The sequence below is a fragment of the Natator depressus genome, chromosome 8 (assembly GCF_965152275.1).
Source record: "Natator depressus isolate rNatDep1 chromosome 8, rNatDep2.hap1, whole genome shotgun sequence".
In the NCBI taxonomy this organism is placed as follows: Eukaryota; Metazoa; Chordata; order Testudines; family Cheloniidae; genus Natator; species Natator depressus.
In genome coordinates this window covers 1,051,741-1,071,461 of record NC_134241.1, presented here as the reverse complement: position 1 = coordinate 1,071,461, position 19,721 = coordinate 1,051,741, and the positions used below count along the sequence as shown (strand labels likewise).

At 45.3% G+C, this 19,721-nt stretch overlaps 1 protein-coding gene across 3 annotated transcripts in view; it reads left to right on the top strand.

Moving 5' to 3' along the window:
* NSD1 (nuclear receptor binding SET domain protein 1) overlaps positions 1-19,721 on the top strand; it is a 140,321-nt gene that overhangs the window by 36,072 nt on the left and 84,528 nt on the right. Inside the window, exons 2-4 of one of the 3 annotated variants that reach the window (XM_074960139.1) lie at positions 1,023-1,158; positions 11,220-11,392; positions 13,872-16,443. In XM_074960139.1, coding sequence (XP_074816240.1) covers positions 1,023-1,158; positions 11,220-11,392; positions 13,872-16,443 — 2,881 coding nt within the window. Of the gene's footprint in view, positions 1-1,022; positions 1,159-11,219; positions 11,393-13,871; positions 16,444-19,721 lie in introns of those variants that run through there. The other 2 variants (XM_074960141.1, XM_074960140.1) reach the window with 2 other exon arrangements.

Sequence of the window (19,721 nt, the reverse complement as noted above, 5' to 3'; positions counted from 1 at the left end):
CCCTCCAGGAGCCCCTTTCCTAGGTCCCCTTTTCTGGTGTGTTCTCTAACCAGCTTCCCTGAGAAGCCCCTTTCCTCAAGACTTGCCTCTTTGTGTTCTGGTGTCCCCCTGCCTCAGCTCTTATAACCTTTATAAGGCCTGTGTGTTCCTTAATTACTTAACTGCTGCCTAGCCACGTTGGTAATTAACTCACAGCTGGATCTGGGTTGGCTCATTCTCCTTAGTGGAGCTGGCCCCTGACTCCCCTGAAATAGCTCGCCCACCTGCCCATGTGTAGACTTGTGATACCATGTGGATTTGGGCATTCAGTTTCCTAACCAGTAACAGAAATTCAGGTGTGGCGCCTGTCTTGATGCCCCTCCCAGTGAGCCATGTCTCCACCAGTCACACTCGGATTTTATAGTTTGGTTCCTTTCATAAAGGCGACAGACTGACAATGCAGGCTTGCCTGCTCTCTCCTCCCGTGGATTTTGGGAGGGGGAGCAGCGGTGGTTCTGCATGCATAAACCAAACTGCCAGAGAAATGGCGAAGATATCATGACCATACGTGCATTCAGTGTAGTATAAAGTGTTTTATCAGCAAACTCCGTTTCCTGCATTTGTCTGAGAAGCAGAGTAGTATCAGTTTGTATGTGCCCAGCACTCTTCCTTTACTCAGTGGCGGATATCGTGCATCTGTTGCTCTGATCGCCACCTTCCAGACAGACCTGCCTCAAGATACTCTGCTTCCTTGTCTGTGAACTAGGACATCTGACTGAACTGGATAGTAATTGGTGTTGGCTATGAGCTGAAAGCTTTTACTGCTGAATGGTGTGATGTCTGGCTACAGTGGATTGGGAAGGAGTGGGTGGGAGGAAATTGTTGGCGTCCTGTGAAAGATGTCCGAACAAGAAATATTAGCTTTTTTTAAAAATAGAAATCACCACTGGTGATTGTCCGATGATGTTCCAATGAGATGTGAGACTTTCTTCAAAGGTGTCTGTCACTTACTTGATTCCTCATGTTCTGATTTCTGTCCAAAGAATCGAGCCAAGAAGAAGCCTGCTCCAGTGAAGTATGACGTTGGAGATCTAGTCTGGGCTAAGTTCAACAGACGACCGTGGTGGCCCTGCACAATCTGTCATGATCCAGTGCTTGACTGTCACTCAAAAATGAAAGGTACTGTACCCACTTGAACAACACAGGTAAGGACACCTAGTGCCACAGTTGCTGCAGTTCTTTGTTACTAATGAGCATTTGGGCAGCTCTTTAACCGCACGGCAGTGCATAGAGGTCAAAAATGATGGTCCCTGCCATGGGAACCTACAGTATAGATGAGACAGATACTGATATGAAGTTAGCAAAGGAGGTATAGGGATGGGGAGATGAAGGTTAAGACAAATGAGAATGATGGGGGTCAGATAGCAGTTGGATCTTGTAGGTTCCGGCATTTTAAATTGGGGAGTAGATTGTACCACTGAGCTCCATTCTTGTGCTAAGCAAGAGATGCATGTTCTGAGGAGCAGAGCACTGGTGCCTGGTGCGGACCAAGAGGGATGGCATTGCAGGCATAGGGAGCAGCATGAAAAGGGAAAGAAGGGACAAGGGTGGGAGGAGAGAGGGTGGAGCGAGATGAGAGGGTTGGGCAGAGTGCCAGGGAAAACTGCAGGAGTAGGGAGTGGGATGGGGCCAGGCACAGCTGTACAGAGCCTGACAAGTGAGGGTGAGGAATTTGAACTGTACGTGGAAAGAAACGGGGAGGCAGTGAATGGACTCAAGGAGGCTGGTGGTGGGAAGAGGAACAGAGCAGTGGGAAAGGGAGATCATTTTAGCTGCTGGATGCAAGGGAGAGGCCTACAGACCAGTAGATCACAGTTTTTCTGGTACAAAGGCTTGGGAGGAAGATGAGAAGTTTAGTTTTTGCCTCATTTCATATAAGGAGGTGAACTCCCCACAGATGTCTCTTATTGGAGAGGCCTCGGGAGAGCTGGAGATTGAGTGGTAGATCTGAGGGCCATTGGCCCCAGGGGTAATGCACCAGGGGAGCAGAGAAGGGGTGAGTGAGGAGGAGGAGGAGAATAAAGGGGACCAAGGACAGATCCCTGAGGCACATGCACCAGGGGGAGGAAAGAGGAAGAGGATTCTCCTTGGGTAACGGTCAGAAAGAGGAAAGGGCCAGGAAAGGGCAGAGTCCTGTGAGCCCAAGACGGGGTGGGGGGGGGTGGTGGTATCAACGTGAGTGGTCACTGGTGACAGAGGTAGCAGGGAGGTCAGGTAAACAGAGGAGAAGAGACTCTTTGATTTGGAAACTGACCTTGCACTTCACTCAGATGTATTTAAACTGCTGGCCATGTAAAGTTAGCTACAGCAGGGGACTATTTTATTCCAGCATATCATGAATGGGGGGACCTGTATATTTCTGGGTATTTCTTTCTCCTTGTTTTCCCTCCAGCCTCTCTCTCTCTCTCTCCACATTCCCTTGGTAACTGAATACCTTTGAAATGTCAGTCTGTCTGGGGTAGTGCTCTGTATGCAGGACAGGCTGCTGTTTAGTGATGTGGTATTTTTGCAACTTTTGTGGCCCTCACCAGTCTGGAAGGCTAGACTCTGAGAGCATGCAGTGTTAGTGATTCTCAGCTCAGACTGTTAAAATCTCCAGCTGAAACTCAAAAGAAGCCCTACAAAAAGGGAAACTAGGTCAAATGACAAAGGATGCGTATAAACAAATAACAGAAGTATGTAGGGACATATTAGAAAGGCCGAGGCACAAAATGAGATCAAACTAGCTAGAGACATAAAGGGTAACAAGAAAACATTCTAGAAATACATTAGAAGCAAGAGGAAGACCAAGGTCAGAGTAGGCCCCTTACTCAATGAGTTCTCTTTGAGAACTGTTATTGTTCGTCCGTCCATCTGACATTTCCACATTTTCTGTTATTGTCAGTAACAGAAAATGTGGAAATGTCAGAAGTGCTAAATGATCTTTTTTTGTTTTGATTTTCACCAAAAAGTTTAGTTGCGATTGGTCGTCTAACATAGTGATTCATGTAGGAGTAGAGGCCAAAATAGGGAACTAACACTTTAAGAGAACTTAGATGTCTTCCAGTCACCAGGGCCGATGAAACACATCCTAGAATACTCAAGGAGTTTACTGAGGAGATATCTGAGCCATTAGCAATTATCTTGAAAAAGTCATGGAAGACAGGAGAGATTCCAGAGGACTTGAAAAGGGCAAATATAGTGTCAATCTATAAAAAGGGAAATAAGGACAACCCGGGGGAATTACAGACTAGTCAGCTTAACTTCATTACCCAGAAAGATAATGGAACAAATAATCAAGCAATCAATTTGCAAATACCTAGAAGATGCTAAGGTGATAAGTAACAGTCAACATGGATTTGTCAAGAACAAATCGTGCCAAACCAACCTAATTGCTTTCTTTGACAGGGTAACAGGTCTTGTGGATGGGGGGAAGCGGTAGATGTGGTATATCTTGACTTTAGTAAGGCTTTTGGTACTGTCTTGCATGACCTTCTCATAAACAAACTAGGGAAATACAACCTAGATGGTGGGTGCAAAAAACCGGTTGGAAAAACGTTCCCAGAGAGTAGTTGTTCACAGTCAAGCTGGAAGGGCATATTGAGTGGTGTCCTGCAGGGATCAGTTCTGAGTCTGGTTCTGTTCAATATCTTCATCAGCGTGTTAGGTAATGGGATAGAGAGTACACTTATAAAATTTGTGAATGATACCAAGCTGGGAGGGGTTGCAAGTGCTTTGGAGGACAGGATTAAAATTCAAAATGATCTGGACAAACTAGAGAAATGGTCTGAAGTAAACAGGATGAAATTCAATAGGGACAAATGCAAAGTATTCCATTTAGGAAGGAACAGTCAGTTACACACGTACAAAATGGGTAATTACTGTGTAGGAAGGAGTACTGCAGAATGGGATCTGGGGGTCATAGTGGATCACAACCTAAATATGTATGAAAAGTATAACACTGTTGCAAAAAAAGCAAACATAATTCTAGGATGTATTAGCAGGAGTGTTGTAAGCAAAACATGAGAAGTAATTCTTCCACTCTACTCCGCACTGATTGGGTCTCATCTGGAATATTGTGTCCAGTTCTGGACGCCACATTTCAGGAAAGATGTGGACAAACTGGAGTCCAGAGAAGAGCAACAAAAATGATTAAAGGTCTAGAAAACGTGATCTACAAGGAAAGATTGAAAAAATTAGGTTTGTTTAGTCTTGAGAAGAGAAGACTGAGAGGGGACGTGATAACAGTTTTCAAGTACATAAAAGTTTGTTACAAGAGGAGGGAGGTAAATTGTTCTTCTTAAGCTCTGAGGAGAGGACAAGCAGCAATGGTCTTAAATTGCAGCAAGGGAGGTTTAGGCTGGAGATTAGGAAAACTTTCTGTCGGGGTGGTTAAGCACTGGAATAAATTACCCAGGGAGGTTGTGGAATCTCCATCACTGGAGATGTTTAAGAGCAGGTTGGACAAACACCTATCAGGGATGGTCTAGATAATTCTTAGTCCTGCCATGAGTGTAGGGGACTGGACTAGATGTCCTCTCGATGTCCCTTCCAGTCCTATGATTCTATGATACATAATTCCATAGACAGCATGTTATATTCCCCCCAGGTTCAGCAGCTTCACCACATTCTCATTTTCTGTCTCTCTACTTGGCTTTCCCTCCCCTAAATCCCTTCACCCTAGTGTTAGATAATATCTGAATATATAGTTTAAATATGCAACAATTTAAGCAGCTCAGGGCCCTGAGGGACTGAGTACAGGCTCTTGAGACCAGAGTGGCTGAAGGGGCGGAACTAAGGGAGACGGGGAGGAACTAAGGGAGACAGAGAGGAACACAGATGGGACACTTTCTGGGACACTGCAGTGTGGTTGTATCCCCAGGCTGACCGCTTCTGTGATGTTAAGGAGGATGAAAGTTTCAGGAAGAACATCCAACTGGAACAGAAGAAAACAGTCTCATAGTTGGGACCCTCCTTCAGGTGATGTCATGGTATTTGTCTCACACTGACGATACCCCTCCAGGGGAGGGAGTCCCTGTTATTAGGAAGAGACAGGTAACAGTAATGAGGGATTTGATCATTAGAAATATAGCTAGTTGGGTTTGTGATAACTGGGAGAACCACATGGTGAATTGCTTGCCAGGTGTGAAGGTTGCAAATCTCTCGAAACATCTAGACAGACTCATGTGCAGTGCTGGGGAGGAGCCGGTGGTCATGGTACATGTAGATACCAATGACATAGGGAAAGCTAGAAGAGAGACTGCTAGGTAAGAGGAGGGGTTTAGGGTTATTAGGAACTGGAGAACCCTTTGGGAAAGGAGGAGCCTATCCAGGAGAAATGGGCTCCACCTGAACCGAAATGGGTGCAAATTGCTGGCATATACAATTTAAAAGGTGGTAGAGGAGTTTTGAAACTAATGGCTGGGAGAAGTCGACAGATACGGAGGAGCACATGGTTCGGACAGACACATCCCTTAGGGGAGCATTCTTTCACTGGGATTCTCTGCCCTAGTAAAGGGGAGAGGATAGAAGTGGATAAATTGCAGGTAGGAAATGAAGAGAAACAGTCAAATGAAAGTCCCATTCAGTTATCTCACATGAAGCAGACAACTAAATACTAACCAATTTTAGAAGTGCTTGTATACGACTGCTAAAATTCTATATAGTAAGATGGGGGAACTCGAGTGCTTGATATTAAATGAGGATATTGACATAGTCGGCATCACAGAAACTTGGTGGAATGATGATAATCAGTGGGACAAGGTAATACAAAGGTACGAACTATATAGGAATGACAAGGTCGATCGCGCTGGTGGGGTAGTGGTACTGTTTGTGAAAGAAAGCGTGAAGTCAAATATAGAACAAATCTTAAATGAATCAAACTGTCCCATAGAATCTCTCTGGATAGAAATTCCATGCTTGAATAATAGGAGTATAGCAGTATGGATATACTACTGATCACCTGACCAAGATGGTGGTGGTGGTTATGAAATGCCAAGGGAAATTAGAGAGGCTATAAAAATAGAAAACTCAATAATAATAATAATAATAGGGGGGTTCAACTATCTCCATATTGGCTGGGTACATGTCACCTCAGCACGGGATGCAGAGATAACATTTCTAGACACTATTAATGACTGTATCTTGGAGCTGGTCGTCCTGGATCCCACAAGGAGGGAGGCAGTTTTTGATTTAGTTCTAAGTGGATCACAGGATATGGTAATAGTGGCCATAATGTGATTCAGTTCAACATCCTTGTGGGTGGGTGGGGGATTCCAAAGAAGCCCACTGCAGTAACATTTAACTTTAAGAAGGGGAGCTACAGAAAAAGGAGGAAGCTAGTTAAATGGAAATGAAAAGGAACAGTCACAAGAGTGAAATGCCTGCAAGCTGCATGGAAACGTTTTATAAAACCATAACGGAGGCTCAAACTACATATATATTCCAAGTTTAAAAAAAAAAAAAAAAAGAGGACCAAAAAAATGCCACCATGGCAAACCAGAATGAAAGAGGTGGTTAGAGGCAAAAAGGCGCCGTTTTAAAATGGGAAGCCAGGCCCTGCTGAGGAAAATGGAAAGCAGCATGAACTCTGGCGAGTCAATGTAAAAATATAATTGGCCAGGCCAAAACCGAATTTGAAGAGCAACGAGCAAAAGACTTAAAAACTAACAGCAAAATTTATTTAAGTCCTTCAGAAACCGAAAAACGTCAGTAGGGCCACTGGACAAAGCGCTGAAGGGGCTCTCTGTGAAGACCCAAGGCCACTGTGGAGAAGCTAAATGAATTCTTTGGCTCTGTCTTTGCAGCAAAGAATGTGGGGGAGATTCCCACAGCTGAGCCATTCTTTTTAGGTGACAGATCTAAGGAGCTGTCCCAGATTGAGGTATCAGTAGAGGAGGGTTTGGAACAAATTGATAAATTAGACAGTAATAAGTCCCCAGGACCACATGGTATCGCTCAAGTATTCTGAAGAAATTCAAATACGAAATTGCAGAACTACTAACTGTGGTATGTAACCTATCATTTAAATCAGCATCTCTATTGGGTCACTGGAGGATATAACATGACACCAATATTTTAAAAAGGCTACAGAGGCAATCCTGTCAATTGCAGGCCAGTAAGCCTAACTTTAGTAACACACACATGAACACAGTATGTTGGGAAAGAGTCAACAGGGCTTTTGTAAAGGGAAATCATGCCTCACCAATCTATTAGAATTCTTTGAGGGGGTCAACAAACACGTTGACAGGGGGGTCCAGTGGATATAGTGTACTTGGACTTTCAGAAAGCCTTTGACAAGGTCCCTCACAAAGGACTCTTATCAAAATAATCAGTCATGGGATAAGAGGGAAGGTCCTCTCGTGGATCAGTAACTGGTTAAAAGACAGGAAACAAAGGGTAGAAATAAATGGTCAGTTTTCAGAATGGGGACACCTGGAACATGGGGTTTCATCCCTTATTATCCTGGCTCATAGCCATTGTGGAACCTATTATCCACAGATTTTTGAATATGTTGAACAGTATAGGTTCCCCAGGGATCTGTACTGTTCAGCATATTAATAAATCATCTGAAACATGGGGTAAACAGTGACATGGCAGAGTTTGCAGATGATACAAAGTTACTGAAGATAGTTAAGTCCAAAGCTGACTGGGAAGTATTACAAAGGGATCTCACAAAACTGGGTGATTGGGCAATGAAATGGCAGATGAAATTCAGTGTTGATAAATACAAAAATCCTGCCATGAGTGCACGGGACTGGACTTGATGACCTCTTGAGGTCCCTTCCAGTCCTATGATTCTATGAGAGTAATGCACATTGGAATGCATCCCAACTATACATGGGTCGAAGAAAGAGATCTTGAAGTCCTTGTGGATAGTTCTCTGAAAACACCCACTCAATGTGCAGCAGCAGTCAAAACAGCTAGAGAATGTTAGGAACCATTAGGAAAGAGATAAGACAGTAAATATAATAATGCCACTTCGTAAATCCATGGTACACCCACACCTTGAATACTGTACGAGTTCTCTTTGCCCCATCTCAAAAATATATTGTAGAATTGGAAATAATATAGAGAAGGGCAACAAAAATGATGAGGGGGATGGAACAGCTTCCACATGAGGAGAGATTAGAGACTGGGCCTGTTCAACTTGGAAAAGAGACGACTCGGGGGAGATGAGAGCGGTCTATAAATCATGAATGACTTAGAGAAAGTGTCATTTGCCCCTTCCGATAACACAAGACCCTGGGGTCACCCAATGAAGTGAATAGGTAACAGGTTTGAGGGAAACGGAAGGAAATACTTCCACAGGCTGACTGTGCGTTGTGTGAAGAACTCATGGCCAGGGGATGTTGTGAAGGGCAAAAGCATAAAAGGGGTCAAAAAAGACTTTGATAAGTTCCTGCAGGATAGATTTATCAATCGCTATTAGCCAGGATGGTCAGGGTATCCCTAAGACTCTGCCTGATGCTGGGAGTGGACGGCGGGGATGGATCTCTCTGATATTGCCTGTTCTGTTCATTCCCTCTGGGTGTCTGGCACTGGCTGCTGTTGGCAGACAGGACACTGGGCTGGGTGGACCATTGGGCTGACCCGGTGTGACCGTTATGTTCTTTTTTAAATGTCGTACTCTGGCTACTGTGACACCTCCTGAGAGCGTGTAATGGGCATTTTCCATTATTGGCTGCATCTAGTGGGAATGGTTGTTTCCCAGTCAGCTTACAGCTGTGTGCAATTACTTCTAAAATGCGAATTTGGAATGGAGGTAATATGCTGGTTAACACGGTCCAACTGATGTGCTTGTCCTAGATAATCTCGGACCACAGCCCTCCCCGCACATTCTGCTCCTGCTCAGATCAGAACAGGTGTGGAAGAAATCTTTCTTTCCCTGGTTCCCCCCCTGCCCCATTGTGCTCTATCTCCTTCCCTAATTAAACGACTTTAGGCACCAATTAAACCTTAGGTCTTTGATGCTATTGGGCAAATGGAATTTCCAGCATTGTCCACCTACTTCTGAAACGTACAAGTTCTCCCACCTGGCTGTTACTCCCTGCACTTGTTATGGAAACAAACACTGGGTTGTTCAAAGCCAGGCAGGTTGGTTCCAACCCATCACTTACCCAGAGGGCTTGTCTCGTCTGTGACGTAGTGATTTGTTTAAAGCAGTTTTCCTCTCCTCAGTGAGACTGGCTGGTTCAGGGATTGGGAATAGGATATGTGCAATCTTTTGCCTCTCTTTGGCCTGACACTAGGTCAGGTCAGTATTTGCCAAAAGTCTTTATGCTGTACCATGTTCCGAGTGCTGTCCTGTGTCCTGTCTGGTAAGTGAGTGGGTGGTCTCAGTCTAACCCTTGATGCCCATATCTCTAGAACACCGCTGGGAGTGGCACTGCTGTTGGCAGTCTCAGCAGAGAAGCCAAGGACTGAATTGCCCACGGAGACTGAACTGCCCTGTCCCCGTTAGTGGTGGTCCCTGCGGAACAGGGTGGGGATGTGCTGGCGGGAGAGTGTGGGGAAGAGGCCTGTAATGTTTGTTCTGTTGCCCTCACTCCAGCACCTTTCACAAGCACACAGGATTCCCTTTCAGCATGCCACGTAGCCCAACGTTACAGTTCCTCTCATCCCTTCACCCTGCTGTGCTCATTGAATGCCCTTATCGAGAAAACACCTTTTAAGCAGTCACGCGCTTCCAGATCCGTGCTTGTAGAGGAGTCCTGCCTTTGCCTTGGGCTCCCAATGCCCCCTGCGCATGCAGGTATCCAGTATAACTGCGCAGCATCTCAGAGATTGCATGCACGCTCAGAGTAAGGACTAGCTGGAACACCTTTATATTCTGCTCCTTAGATTCCTACACCTGTCGTCGCCACCATTCTGAGTCCAGGATAGATGTTCAGTATTGGGCAATGATCTGCTGAACAAGCTGGAAATTAAGGCCTTGGATGATGTTTGGGGGTTTCCTCTCCCAGATTCCAGCACAGAGACAGCAGGGCTCTTCTCTCTGGGGGTTCGGGAGATGGAGGAAATACGTGAATGAATCCAAAGTATCTAGTTTCTGTGTATCTCCATCCCACCTACCTGCAGTTTTCACAACCATCTAGAGCAGCGTTTCTCAAACTGAGGTCCGCAGACCATGCTGAACAACTCCTCCCCCTCCCTCCCAGTGCCTCCTGCACGTTGGGGAACCGTGGCCAATGGGAAATGCGGGGGTGGCGCCTGTGGGCGCGAGGGCAGCGTGCGGAGCCTCCCTGGCCGCTCCATGCACCATGGAGCTGGACATGGCTGCCACTTCTGGGAGTAGTGTGGAGCCCCGAGCCCCTTCCCACACTCCAAACCCCTCACCCCAGCCCGGAGCCCCCCGGCTGCATCCCGAGCCCTTCATCCCAGGCCCCACCCCAGAGCCTGTGCCCCCAGCTGTAGCCAGAACCCTCTTCCGCATCTCAGCCCCCTGTGCCAGCCATGAGCCTGCTTCTGCACTTCAAAGCCCTTGGCCCCAGCCTGGAGCCCCCTCCTGCACCCCGAGCCCCACCCAGAGCCCACACCCCCAGCCGGAGCCCTCACCCCCTCCTGCACCTTCCCCATCCCAGTGAAAAGTGAGTGAGGGTGGAGGAGGGGGGCTGGAGTGAGTGGGGGTGGGGCCTCAGAGAAGGAGTGGGGCCTTTAGGAAAGTGGGGGCAAGGGTGTTTGGTTTTGCGCAATTAGAAAGTTGGCAACCCTAGTGTGGCCTGCGGCTGAGCGGGGCTTGAGGGTCCGTGAAAAATTTTAAATCAAAATGGGGGTCTTTGGGTTGCTGAAGTTTGAGAACTGCTGATCTAGAGGACTGGACAGTGTGATCGTTAAGAGGATTAAAATTAAGTTTGTTGCACTTTATATTAATTTCCTGTCACAGAGGGAGATGGTTGGGTTGTTTTCACCAAACTCCAAGTCTTTGCTCCAGTGAGGAAGCAAACTGTCTGTCAACTATTTAACAGCAAACTCCTCTCCAAGATGCAAAATACCAACTAAAAGCAAGGAAAACTAAGACAAAAGCATACCCACCAACTCTCTGACTAGGAGTTCCCCTAGCTGGCATTTGTTTAGGATTTTGGGAAGATGTTATTAGGAGAATGTGTGGAGAATCTACTAATAAACTTTCTGTGCTTCTTTTCCCACACTAGTATGCTGTTTTAAGCAAGACAATAATCCTGTTTAATTTCTTTAAATAGTTTCCAATCGGAGACCGTATCGAGAGTACTACGTAGATGCCTTAGGAGATCCTTCTGAGAAAGCCTGGGTTGCAGGAAAAGCTATTGTACTTTTTGAAGGCAGATATCAGTTTGAAGAGCTACCTGTCCTTCGGAGAAGAGGGAAGCAAAAAGAAAAAGGCTACAAGCACAAGGTAAAGCTTCTGTTCTTGGTAGCTTGCTTTGCTCACTCTTTTCTGAGATTAAAAAGTAGCTTGCGTTTGCACAGCCGAATTGTTCTTGTATGTCTGGAAACGCACCCTAAAAATGTTTTTGTGCAGTGATAATTGTGAGGGCACAGCTGGTAAACTGATTTGCAGAATTCCTGTGATGATCAGAGTTTTTAAGCCACAAGGAGTTTCCAGACATGCTCCTATTTAAGGGCATGGTCTGTAGTTTGTAAGTTACTGTCGAGAGCATTCGGAGAGGTGGAGAAGTTGTCACCCTGTCACAGTTTGACATACTCACTATCTATCTGTTTTATTCAACAGTACAGTTCTATGGAGAAAGAACAGGAGGACTTGTGGCACCTTAGGGACTAACCAATTGATTTGAGCATGAGCTTTCGTGAGCTTCATCGGATGAAGTGAGCTGTAGCTGTAGCCCACGAAAGCTTATGCTCAAATAAATTGGTTAGTCTCTAAGGTGCCACAAGTCCTCCTGTTCTTTTTGCGAATACAGACTAACACGGCTGCTACTCTGAAACAGTTCTATGGATGTGAAATATCAGTTATGATGATTAAAAGTGTGCATTTGGAAGTAACTTACTTTGCTCTCCAGTGACCTCTCCTGGCTGACTCAGGAACAGATCATGCTTCCATTCTGTATTAGACCACTACAGAAAAAACAATAATAGTGTTTTGAACCCTGCTTCTGTAATAAGTTGTATAAGCACTTAGAGTTCCTCCTGATTTGACTTAGGAAGTGCCTCACCAATCAGACTTTGGGAGGGAGTTGCATAGTCTAGCATATCATCTGCTCATGAAGCAGCCTCTATTTCAAAGATACAACCCTGGAGCAGACATGCCTTTGTACAACATAATATAATACAAGCTTCCTGCCATAAAGATGACTGAAGAAATTCACCAGTTCAGCATTATTAAAGTGAAGGAATACAGAGGGCCACTGGATGGTTGCAAGAGGGAAGCAGTTGTATCTTATATTGAGAGTTTAACTGCTGACAGTAGTGGCTGCTTTGTTAAGGGACAGATCTAATTGTCTCAGTGTAAGTGATTGGGTGATTGTAGTAAAAAGCACCAGAGGATTCACTACTCTTATACACATGCCTTCCTTTCTCCTGGTTCCTTTTGTGTGGGGGATATTCCTCACATCTTCATTCAGCGTTTGCAGTCCTCTGCCTTTGTTCCCAGCCTCGTGTCTATTAACTCTGTGCACCCAAGACTCAGGAGGTCTATGGCTTGAGTCCAGTTCTTTGAATTGCTGGGGTGTAGTGCTGGCATAGCTGCATCTATGTAAACCAGACACATTGCTTACTTGATATTCTGGGTTTGTATCCGCGAGGGGGTCGCCCGCCAGGGTCTCCCGCAGAGCTGCAAAGGATCTGGCTGCCTTGTGACACTGGGTTATTTGCCATTCTTTAGTCAGCTGAGATTCTGTAGATCACCCTTTAAAAGAAAAGTGGTGGGAAATCAAACGGCTGCCCTGAGCTGGGATTCATTTTGGTTCAGGAGTAGTAACGAAAACCTACAGTTTGTCGTCGCTAAGAGCAACAAACCCTGATGGAAAGCCAGTCTTCTTTAAAAAGCCTATCCAATGCCCTGGGCACCTCTTTTTGTGTGAAGGGTACAAAACTCAGTATGGATCCTGGGAGCCTTCTAAGCAGAAGCAACAGCAGAGTGTGTTTGGGTTTGTGTGAGGTAAATCCCCGTGAAAGCGGTGGGTTTGTACGTGGGGTGGCAGAGAAGGGGGATGCTGTAGGGAGAACAAGTTGAAGTGTAGTGTGAAATAAATGGAAGCAAGAAGGGTTGGGACAGAGCAAACCAGGGCTTTCTTTATGGCATGTTTTAGAGAGATGCATGCTGAGGCCCCTCTGATGGCCCAGTGGTTGGTGCTCTGCCCTGCCACGCAGGGGGCCAATGTCGGATTCTCCTTCCTGATAGCTGCTGTCCAGGTTGCTGCATTAGGTGCATGCTGGGAGGCCAGTGCATTCAGTCCCTGAGGGAGGCCAGTACCATCAGGGACCCCGTTTGTCAGTAGTGACAGGTTGGGGGGGAATTGCATGCCTCCCTCTTTCACTGGAAGAAGGATGTCGGACATGATTCAGGGTTGAGAGTGTTGGTATGACACACATTGCAGAACCCTATAGGGCTGCTATTACAGAAGCTTCAATAGCACTAGGAAAGCACACAGGACACTAATTTACTAGTATTGTGATCCAAGCAGTTCTGCAGCGATTTCGGTTGGGTTCAGTTGGAGTCCTATGCATCTGTGCTTCATGGATGTGCTGTCCAGGAGCCATGTTAGCCATGAGGTGCTGGACTCCTGTCCTGGAGACTGCTGCTGCATTTTGCATACACTAGATACACTTGTATCTCTTATGTGTTGTTTCACTTTATGGTTCCGCTAAATGTTTATTTGATGGTAACCTCTCTTTGTGTTTTCTCAAACATTCAGGTTCCTCAGAGGTTTATGGCGAAATGGGAAGTCAGTGTTGGACATGCAGAAGAATTCCTTCTCAAGGGGACTGAGGATCAAAAGTGTAGTCAGAATCCCAGCAAGCTGAACAGTGAGGATGTGCTGTTGGAATCCTGCACTAATGGCCCTGTAATGGAACCGGACAGGCAGCTGAATGGCTGTTTTAAATCATTGGCATTTGACTCCAAACACTCAGCCAGGGAGAAGGGAAGGTCATGCACTAAATCACAAGTGAAAAAGAGCTCTGACAGCAGGAAAAGGACTAGAGTAAAAAAGAGCCGCACCAGACTGGAAGCATCTAGGAGAGAAATTGGAGGAAAGGCACCAGAGAACATAGTTAGAAACATGATTGCTGGGGACCTGCCAGATAAACATGCATCACATGAACTTTGCCGGATAGCAAACAGCCTAACAGCATCCAATGGTGCCGTGGAAAACTACTTGCTCTCTTCTTTTGGAGAAAGACGTTTTGAAAAGACAACCTTGAAACAGGAGTATCAGGCCCCTCATGGTGACTCCCTACGGGACACGCTGAAAGTGGATTTGCTTTCCAGCAGCTCTACAGAGAAACAGAAAAGCCCCGTAGGCATTCTTTGCAGTTCCAAATTACAGGTACACTATTCTACAGCTGACGCTGCTATTGAGAAGAAGCAAACTGAGTCCGATTCGCTGACTTCCTTCTCAGATGATGGAACTAGTGATCTAGATACCGGGGACCAAAGTTCTGAAGCAGCTTGCAGCGCCCTGGAGATCAGTGACTCTGCAGATAAAGAAGAGAAGGAATTCTCTACAGGGATGAGGGTAAACAGTAAATGTTCCATGTATCTCTCACAAAACAGCAACAGAAGAGCCAGGAAAAGGTCATCTAGAGATCACAGACCTCCAGGTGGCAGAAGTGATGCTGAATCTGTGGATGGGGAGCTCCAAGGAGCAGCCTCAGACACTGAGATGCCTGTTATTGCTCTAGAGTGTACTTCAGCTATAAGAAATGACCATCTTTCCCTTGCAGATAAGGACCCTACACGCCAGAGTGTTTGCCGGGAAAGCTCCCACATTGGGATTACAAATCAACTGAATCTCCACCTGAAAAACATCAAAGTGCCCCGGCTCAAAAGTATAAGAAGCAAACACAAGGAGAGTGCTGCTGTGACAGAACCCCCTCTCCTAGAAGAGCAATGTGGCATGAATTGCTGCTCTTCTGACGCCAAAGGTTTCACTGGTCCTCCTGCCAAAAGTGGGAAAGTTGATAGTCAGGAACCATTAAATAATGTGCATGAGAGAGCCAGGGATTCTGCTGAAATAGAGACTGCCGTGGTGAAGCATGTCCTCTCAGAGCTGAAGGAGCTATCCTATAGGTCTCTTGGTGATGAAGCTAGTGACTATGGGGCACCTAAGACCACAGCACCCTTACTCTTCTCTTCTGCCTCTGGGCAGAGTCGTTTGCCCATTGAGCCAGACTACAAATTCAGCACCTTGCTAATGATGTTGAAAGATATGCATGATAGTAAGACAAAAGAGCAGCAACTGATGTCAGCTCAGAACATGGTCCCGTATCGAAATGCTGGCATGAGCAGTTCCTCTGGAAGTAACTCTGCAAGTGGCTTGAAGGCTTTGGCTGCAAAAGGATCCACTTATAAATTAGAAAAAAATGGGGATTGCGTTCTGGAAGCAACATGTCAGAAACCTGGTGCCAGTGAATCCTCTCTTCCGTGCAGCGCTACAGCCAAGATAAGTGGGAGGAGTACTAACAAAAGGGAGCCCACGGATACTGCTCTTTCTGGTACGAATGGCACAAAGTGCATCTCAAGACACAACTGTTCACAATCTAAGCAGTCATCCAAGCTAGTAGATAATGCAACATCAATCAGAAAAGATTTAAAATTAGAAGGGCTGAGCAAGCCTCTAAATCAGGTCTCCAGTAATATAGCGGAGAAAGCATCCCTCCCGCGCAGGGATATGCAGGGCTTAGTTACTAGTCTTGTTGGTAATGAAATAGAAGAAACTGCAAGGAAAGAGTCTCTTGAGTTCATGGAACACTCCACTGATGAAGACTCTGCGTGTTCATCTGATGATAATTTAGATCGTATCAGAAAGAGGCCTGAACCTGATAAAAATACTGAGAGTTGCACTTCTGCTGAAAATGGTGAGGGCCTAGAGCTGGATTCGGAATTGAATAGCGAAAGCTCCCTGGGGGATGAGTCTCACGATGTAGTAAACCATGTAGCACCCAAGAAGCGATGGCAGCGTTTTAACCAAAGCAGTGCTAGAACCAGTCGGCACGTCCATAGATCTAGGGAAGAAGAGAGCTCCAGGGGCGCCTTTGGGGGCCTGAATTCTAGTGACTTTTCACTAAAGGGAAAGGAGTGCCTGGAGCACAGGCCTCCCACCCTTTCCCCGGGGCTTGAGGGAGACCTGACAGACCAGGACTGGGAGAATCACTTAGACTTAGTTGTGAAAAGTTTGAATGTATGTGATAAGCCAAACAATGATGTGATGCATTCAGAATCAGAGCTTTGCCGTTTTGCTTCCCAGTCTGAGTTCTCTTCACAAGGTAAGGAGTTCGATTTACACCTAAGAGTGTGTGTGTGCATGTGTGGCCATGCGTGTGTGCATTCTGTAATCCTTTAAGTTAAAAATATAAAACATCATGTTATTGACTGGTCTAAATGGAACATTGAGGGCACCTAACTGCACTCAACGTGTGATGTCGTGTTCTTAGATATCTCCCAATAAAGTGCCGAGTAGAGAGAGGTGGTTTGATTTCATGATGATTTATTTGACATATTGGTCTAAAAGCTGAAGTATATTTTGGAGAGAGATTAGCGTCTCCATAGTGAAGGGAGAAGTGAGTGTCTGTCTCTTATAAGCCAGTTTTCACCTCCAGGCTTTCCCTGAAAGGTTACAACTTACTCTTACACTGTGTAGGTCGGTTCCAGAAAGTCTGGAGGAAAACCAGGTTCTGCTCTTTGAACAATTTGTTTTTGGCTCATTTTCTCTCTCACAGTTGAGCCTAACGACCACATTTGCTTTGTTCTGTTGGTCTCAACAAGGGCTGATGCCCCACCTGTTTTTTAGGGTGGGAGCTAATTAACTATTACAAGGGGTTAATTAGGAAGCTTGTGGAGTTCCTCACCCACAGGCTATTTTGGAATGAATGTTGCTGTGTTGACATTCATATTGTCTATGAGGTGAGGAGCAGGAAGGAGAGAACCACGTGGGATGCGTGGGCTGAATTAGATCTGGAAGAGTGTGGGTAGATGGAAGCTTCAGCTCAGGTGAGGTGGTCTGGGAAGCAGGAGGGAGGTATCTGCAGAGGGATGGAATGTACAGGAGCTCATGGGGTCTTCAGGGGCTCCCATCATTCAATAGTTCTGAAAAGTTTTACAACACCTGAGGAAATTCAGTGGAGTTGCTTAGGTGTAGCTGAGGTAGAGTTTTGTTGGCAGACTCATATTTCCGTTGGTGATGCATGAACCAGAAGGAACCTGGCTTGGCTTTCAGGTCCAAGAGCAAGCTGTAAGGCATTTGATTTGGTACCACATGACATTTTGATTAAAGAAAAATATGAAACAAACATATAGTGCACGTTAAATGGCTTAAAAGCTGGCTAACTGATAGGTCTCAAAATGTAATTGTAAATGGGGAATTATCATTGAATGGGTGCGTCTCTAGCAGCATCCTGTAAGGATCAGTTCTTGGCTCTGTGCTATTTCACATTTGTATTAATGACCTGGAAGAAAACAAAATCATCATCAGTGAAGTTTACAGATGACACACACATTGGGGGAGTGGAAAATAATGAAGAGGACAGGTCACTGGTACAGAGTGCTCTGGATCCCTGGGTAAGCTGGGTGCAGGCAAACAATAGACATTTTAATATGGTTAGAAACGTGTATCTAGGAACAAAGAACGTAGAACATTCTTACATATGAGGGACTCTCTCCTGGGAAGCAATGATTGACAAGAGTTTGGGGGTCATGGTGGATAAATAGCTGAACATGAGCTCCCAGTGTGACACTGTGGCCAAAAGGGCTAATGCGATCCTGGGATGCATAAACGGGAGTCTCCAACTGGAGTAGAGAGGTTATTTTATTTTTGTATTTGGAACTGGTAAGACCACTGTTTTACTACTGTGTCCAGTTCTGGTGTCCATAATTCAAGAAGGATGTTGATAAATTGGAGAGGGTTCAGAGCAGAGTCACAAGAATGAGTAAATGACCAAAAGACATACCTTATAGTGACAGACTCAAGGAGCTCAATTTATTGATCTTAACAAAGAGAAGGTTAAGGGATAACTTGTTTACAGTCTAGAAGTATCTACATAGGGAACAGGTATTTTTTTAAATAATGGGTTCTTCAGTCTACCAGAGAAAGGGATAACATGATCCAATGGCTGGAAGCTAAAGCTAGACAAATTCAGACTGGAAATAAGGGGCAAATTTTTAACAATGAGTGTAATTACCCATTGGAACAATTTTCCAAGGGTTATGGTGGATTCTCCATCACTGGCAATTTTAAATCAAGACCGGATGTTTTTTCTAGAAGATCTGGTCTAGGAATTATTTTGGGAAAGTTGTCTTGCCTCTGTTCTGCTGGAGGTCCACATAATTGTCCCTTCTGGCCTTGGAGTCTATGACGCTTACAGTTTTGGCCATTAGGAAAGCAGCATTAACCTAAGAAAATTTAATAGAGAGTCATTGAGACGCAATGAACATGGAACCTCCACTAGGCCAATTTTACACAGTCACTTTTCAGAGCAAAACAGAGCTTTACGGTAGCCTGGATGGAACTCTGATGTGGTTAGTGTGTGGAGTGGACAGCCGAGTGCTTAGGTCAAAGGCTCAGGGGCCCGTCCCTGGGAATGGATAATCGGTCAAACTACAACTTTGACAAGGGATAGCATCGCCAGTGCTAATGCAGAGACAAGGGCAGAGGAACCGCTATGGCTTTGTTGTGTTGATCACTTACAATTCAGTATAATACTAGAGTTTTAATTCCTATATGTAAAGATTTTACAAGTAACTTCTGTTTCAAGCCTGATTCGGTTTTCCTTTTCTATTTTTCTATATTTGTATTTAGCCTATTACTAGCATTAGACTCTAAATAAAATTGTCTGTTTTCTCCCCCACCTTGTGCAGACAGCTTTATTTAAAATAAGAGGAGTAGTATACCAGGGGACTGAGGGGGGAATAGAGTCCAACACAACTGTCTTCATCATCCAGGGAGCAACTGTAAATTAAAACACCTTCAAATAAAGGTTATTTGGTGGCAGTGAAAATAAAATCTGAATTTATTTTGTCCTCCCTTGAAAAGACCTGATCCACTAAACTGTATTGTGTGTCAGACTGGGGCAGGAATCTGATCCAGCAGCCAGTGTTACAAAACCACCATCAATTATAACTGGAAGAATTTTAGAATTTGAGTTTACTTTCCACTAATTTTGCTGTGTGTTTACTGTTCATGTAGGTTTACTCTGCCGCTTGCCCTTTTTATATTAGTTGTTATTTCCTGATTGCCATCCATGCGTGCCACGGTACAAAACAGAGACAGGCAGCTGCTGCCCCACTGGGCATGGAAGACAAACTGAGAGAGGCTCAACAAGTGTATAATACACTGGTGACCCGGTGAAGGTCCCGTCTCAAAAGTGGTGACATCTTAAGTAATTCATTGAGTCCTCTGTTTGTTGTGACATAGTTTCTGAGCACCCAGCAGTGTGTTGGTGTTTCACAAAAACACAGGTGTAATCCCCACCCCGAGGTGGTGCCATGTAAATCACCAATGGCACAGGAAACAGTCACAAACGGGCAAAGGGGGAGACATGAGTGAGAA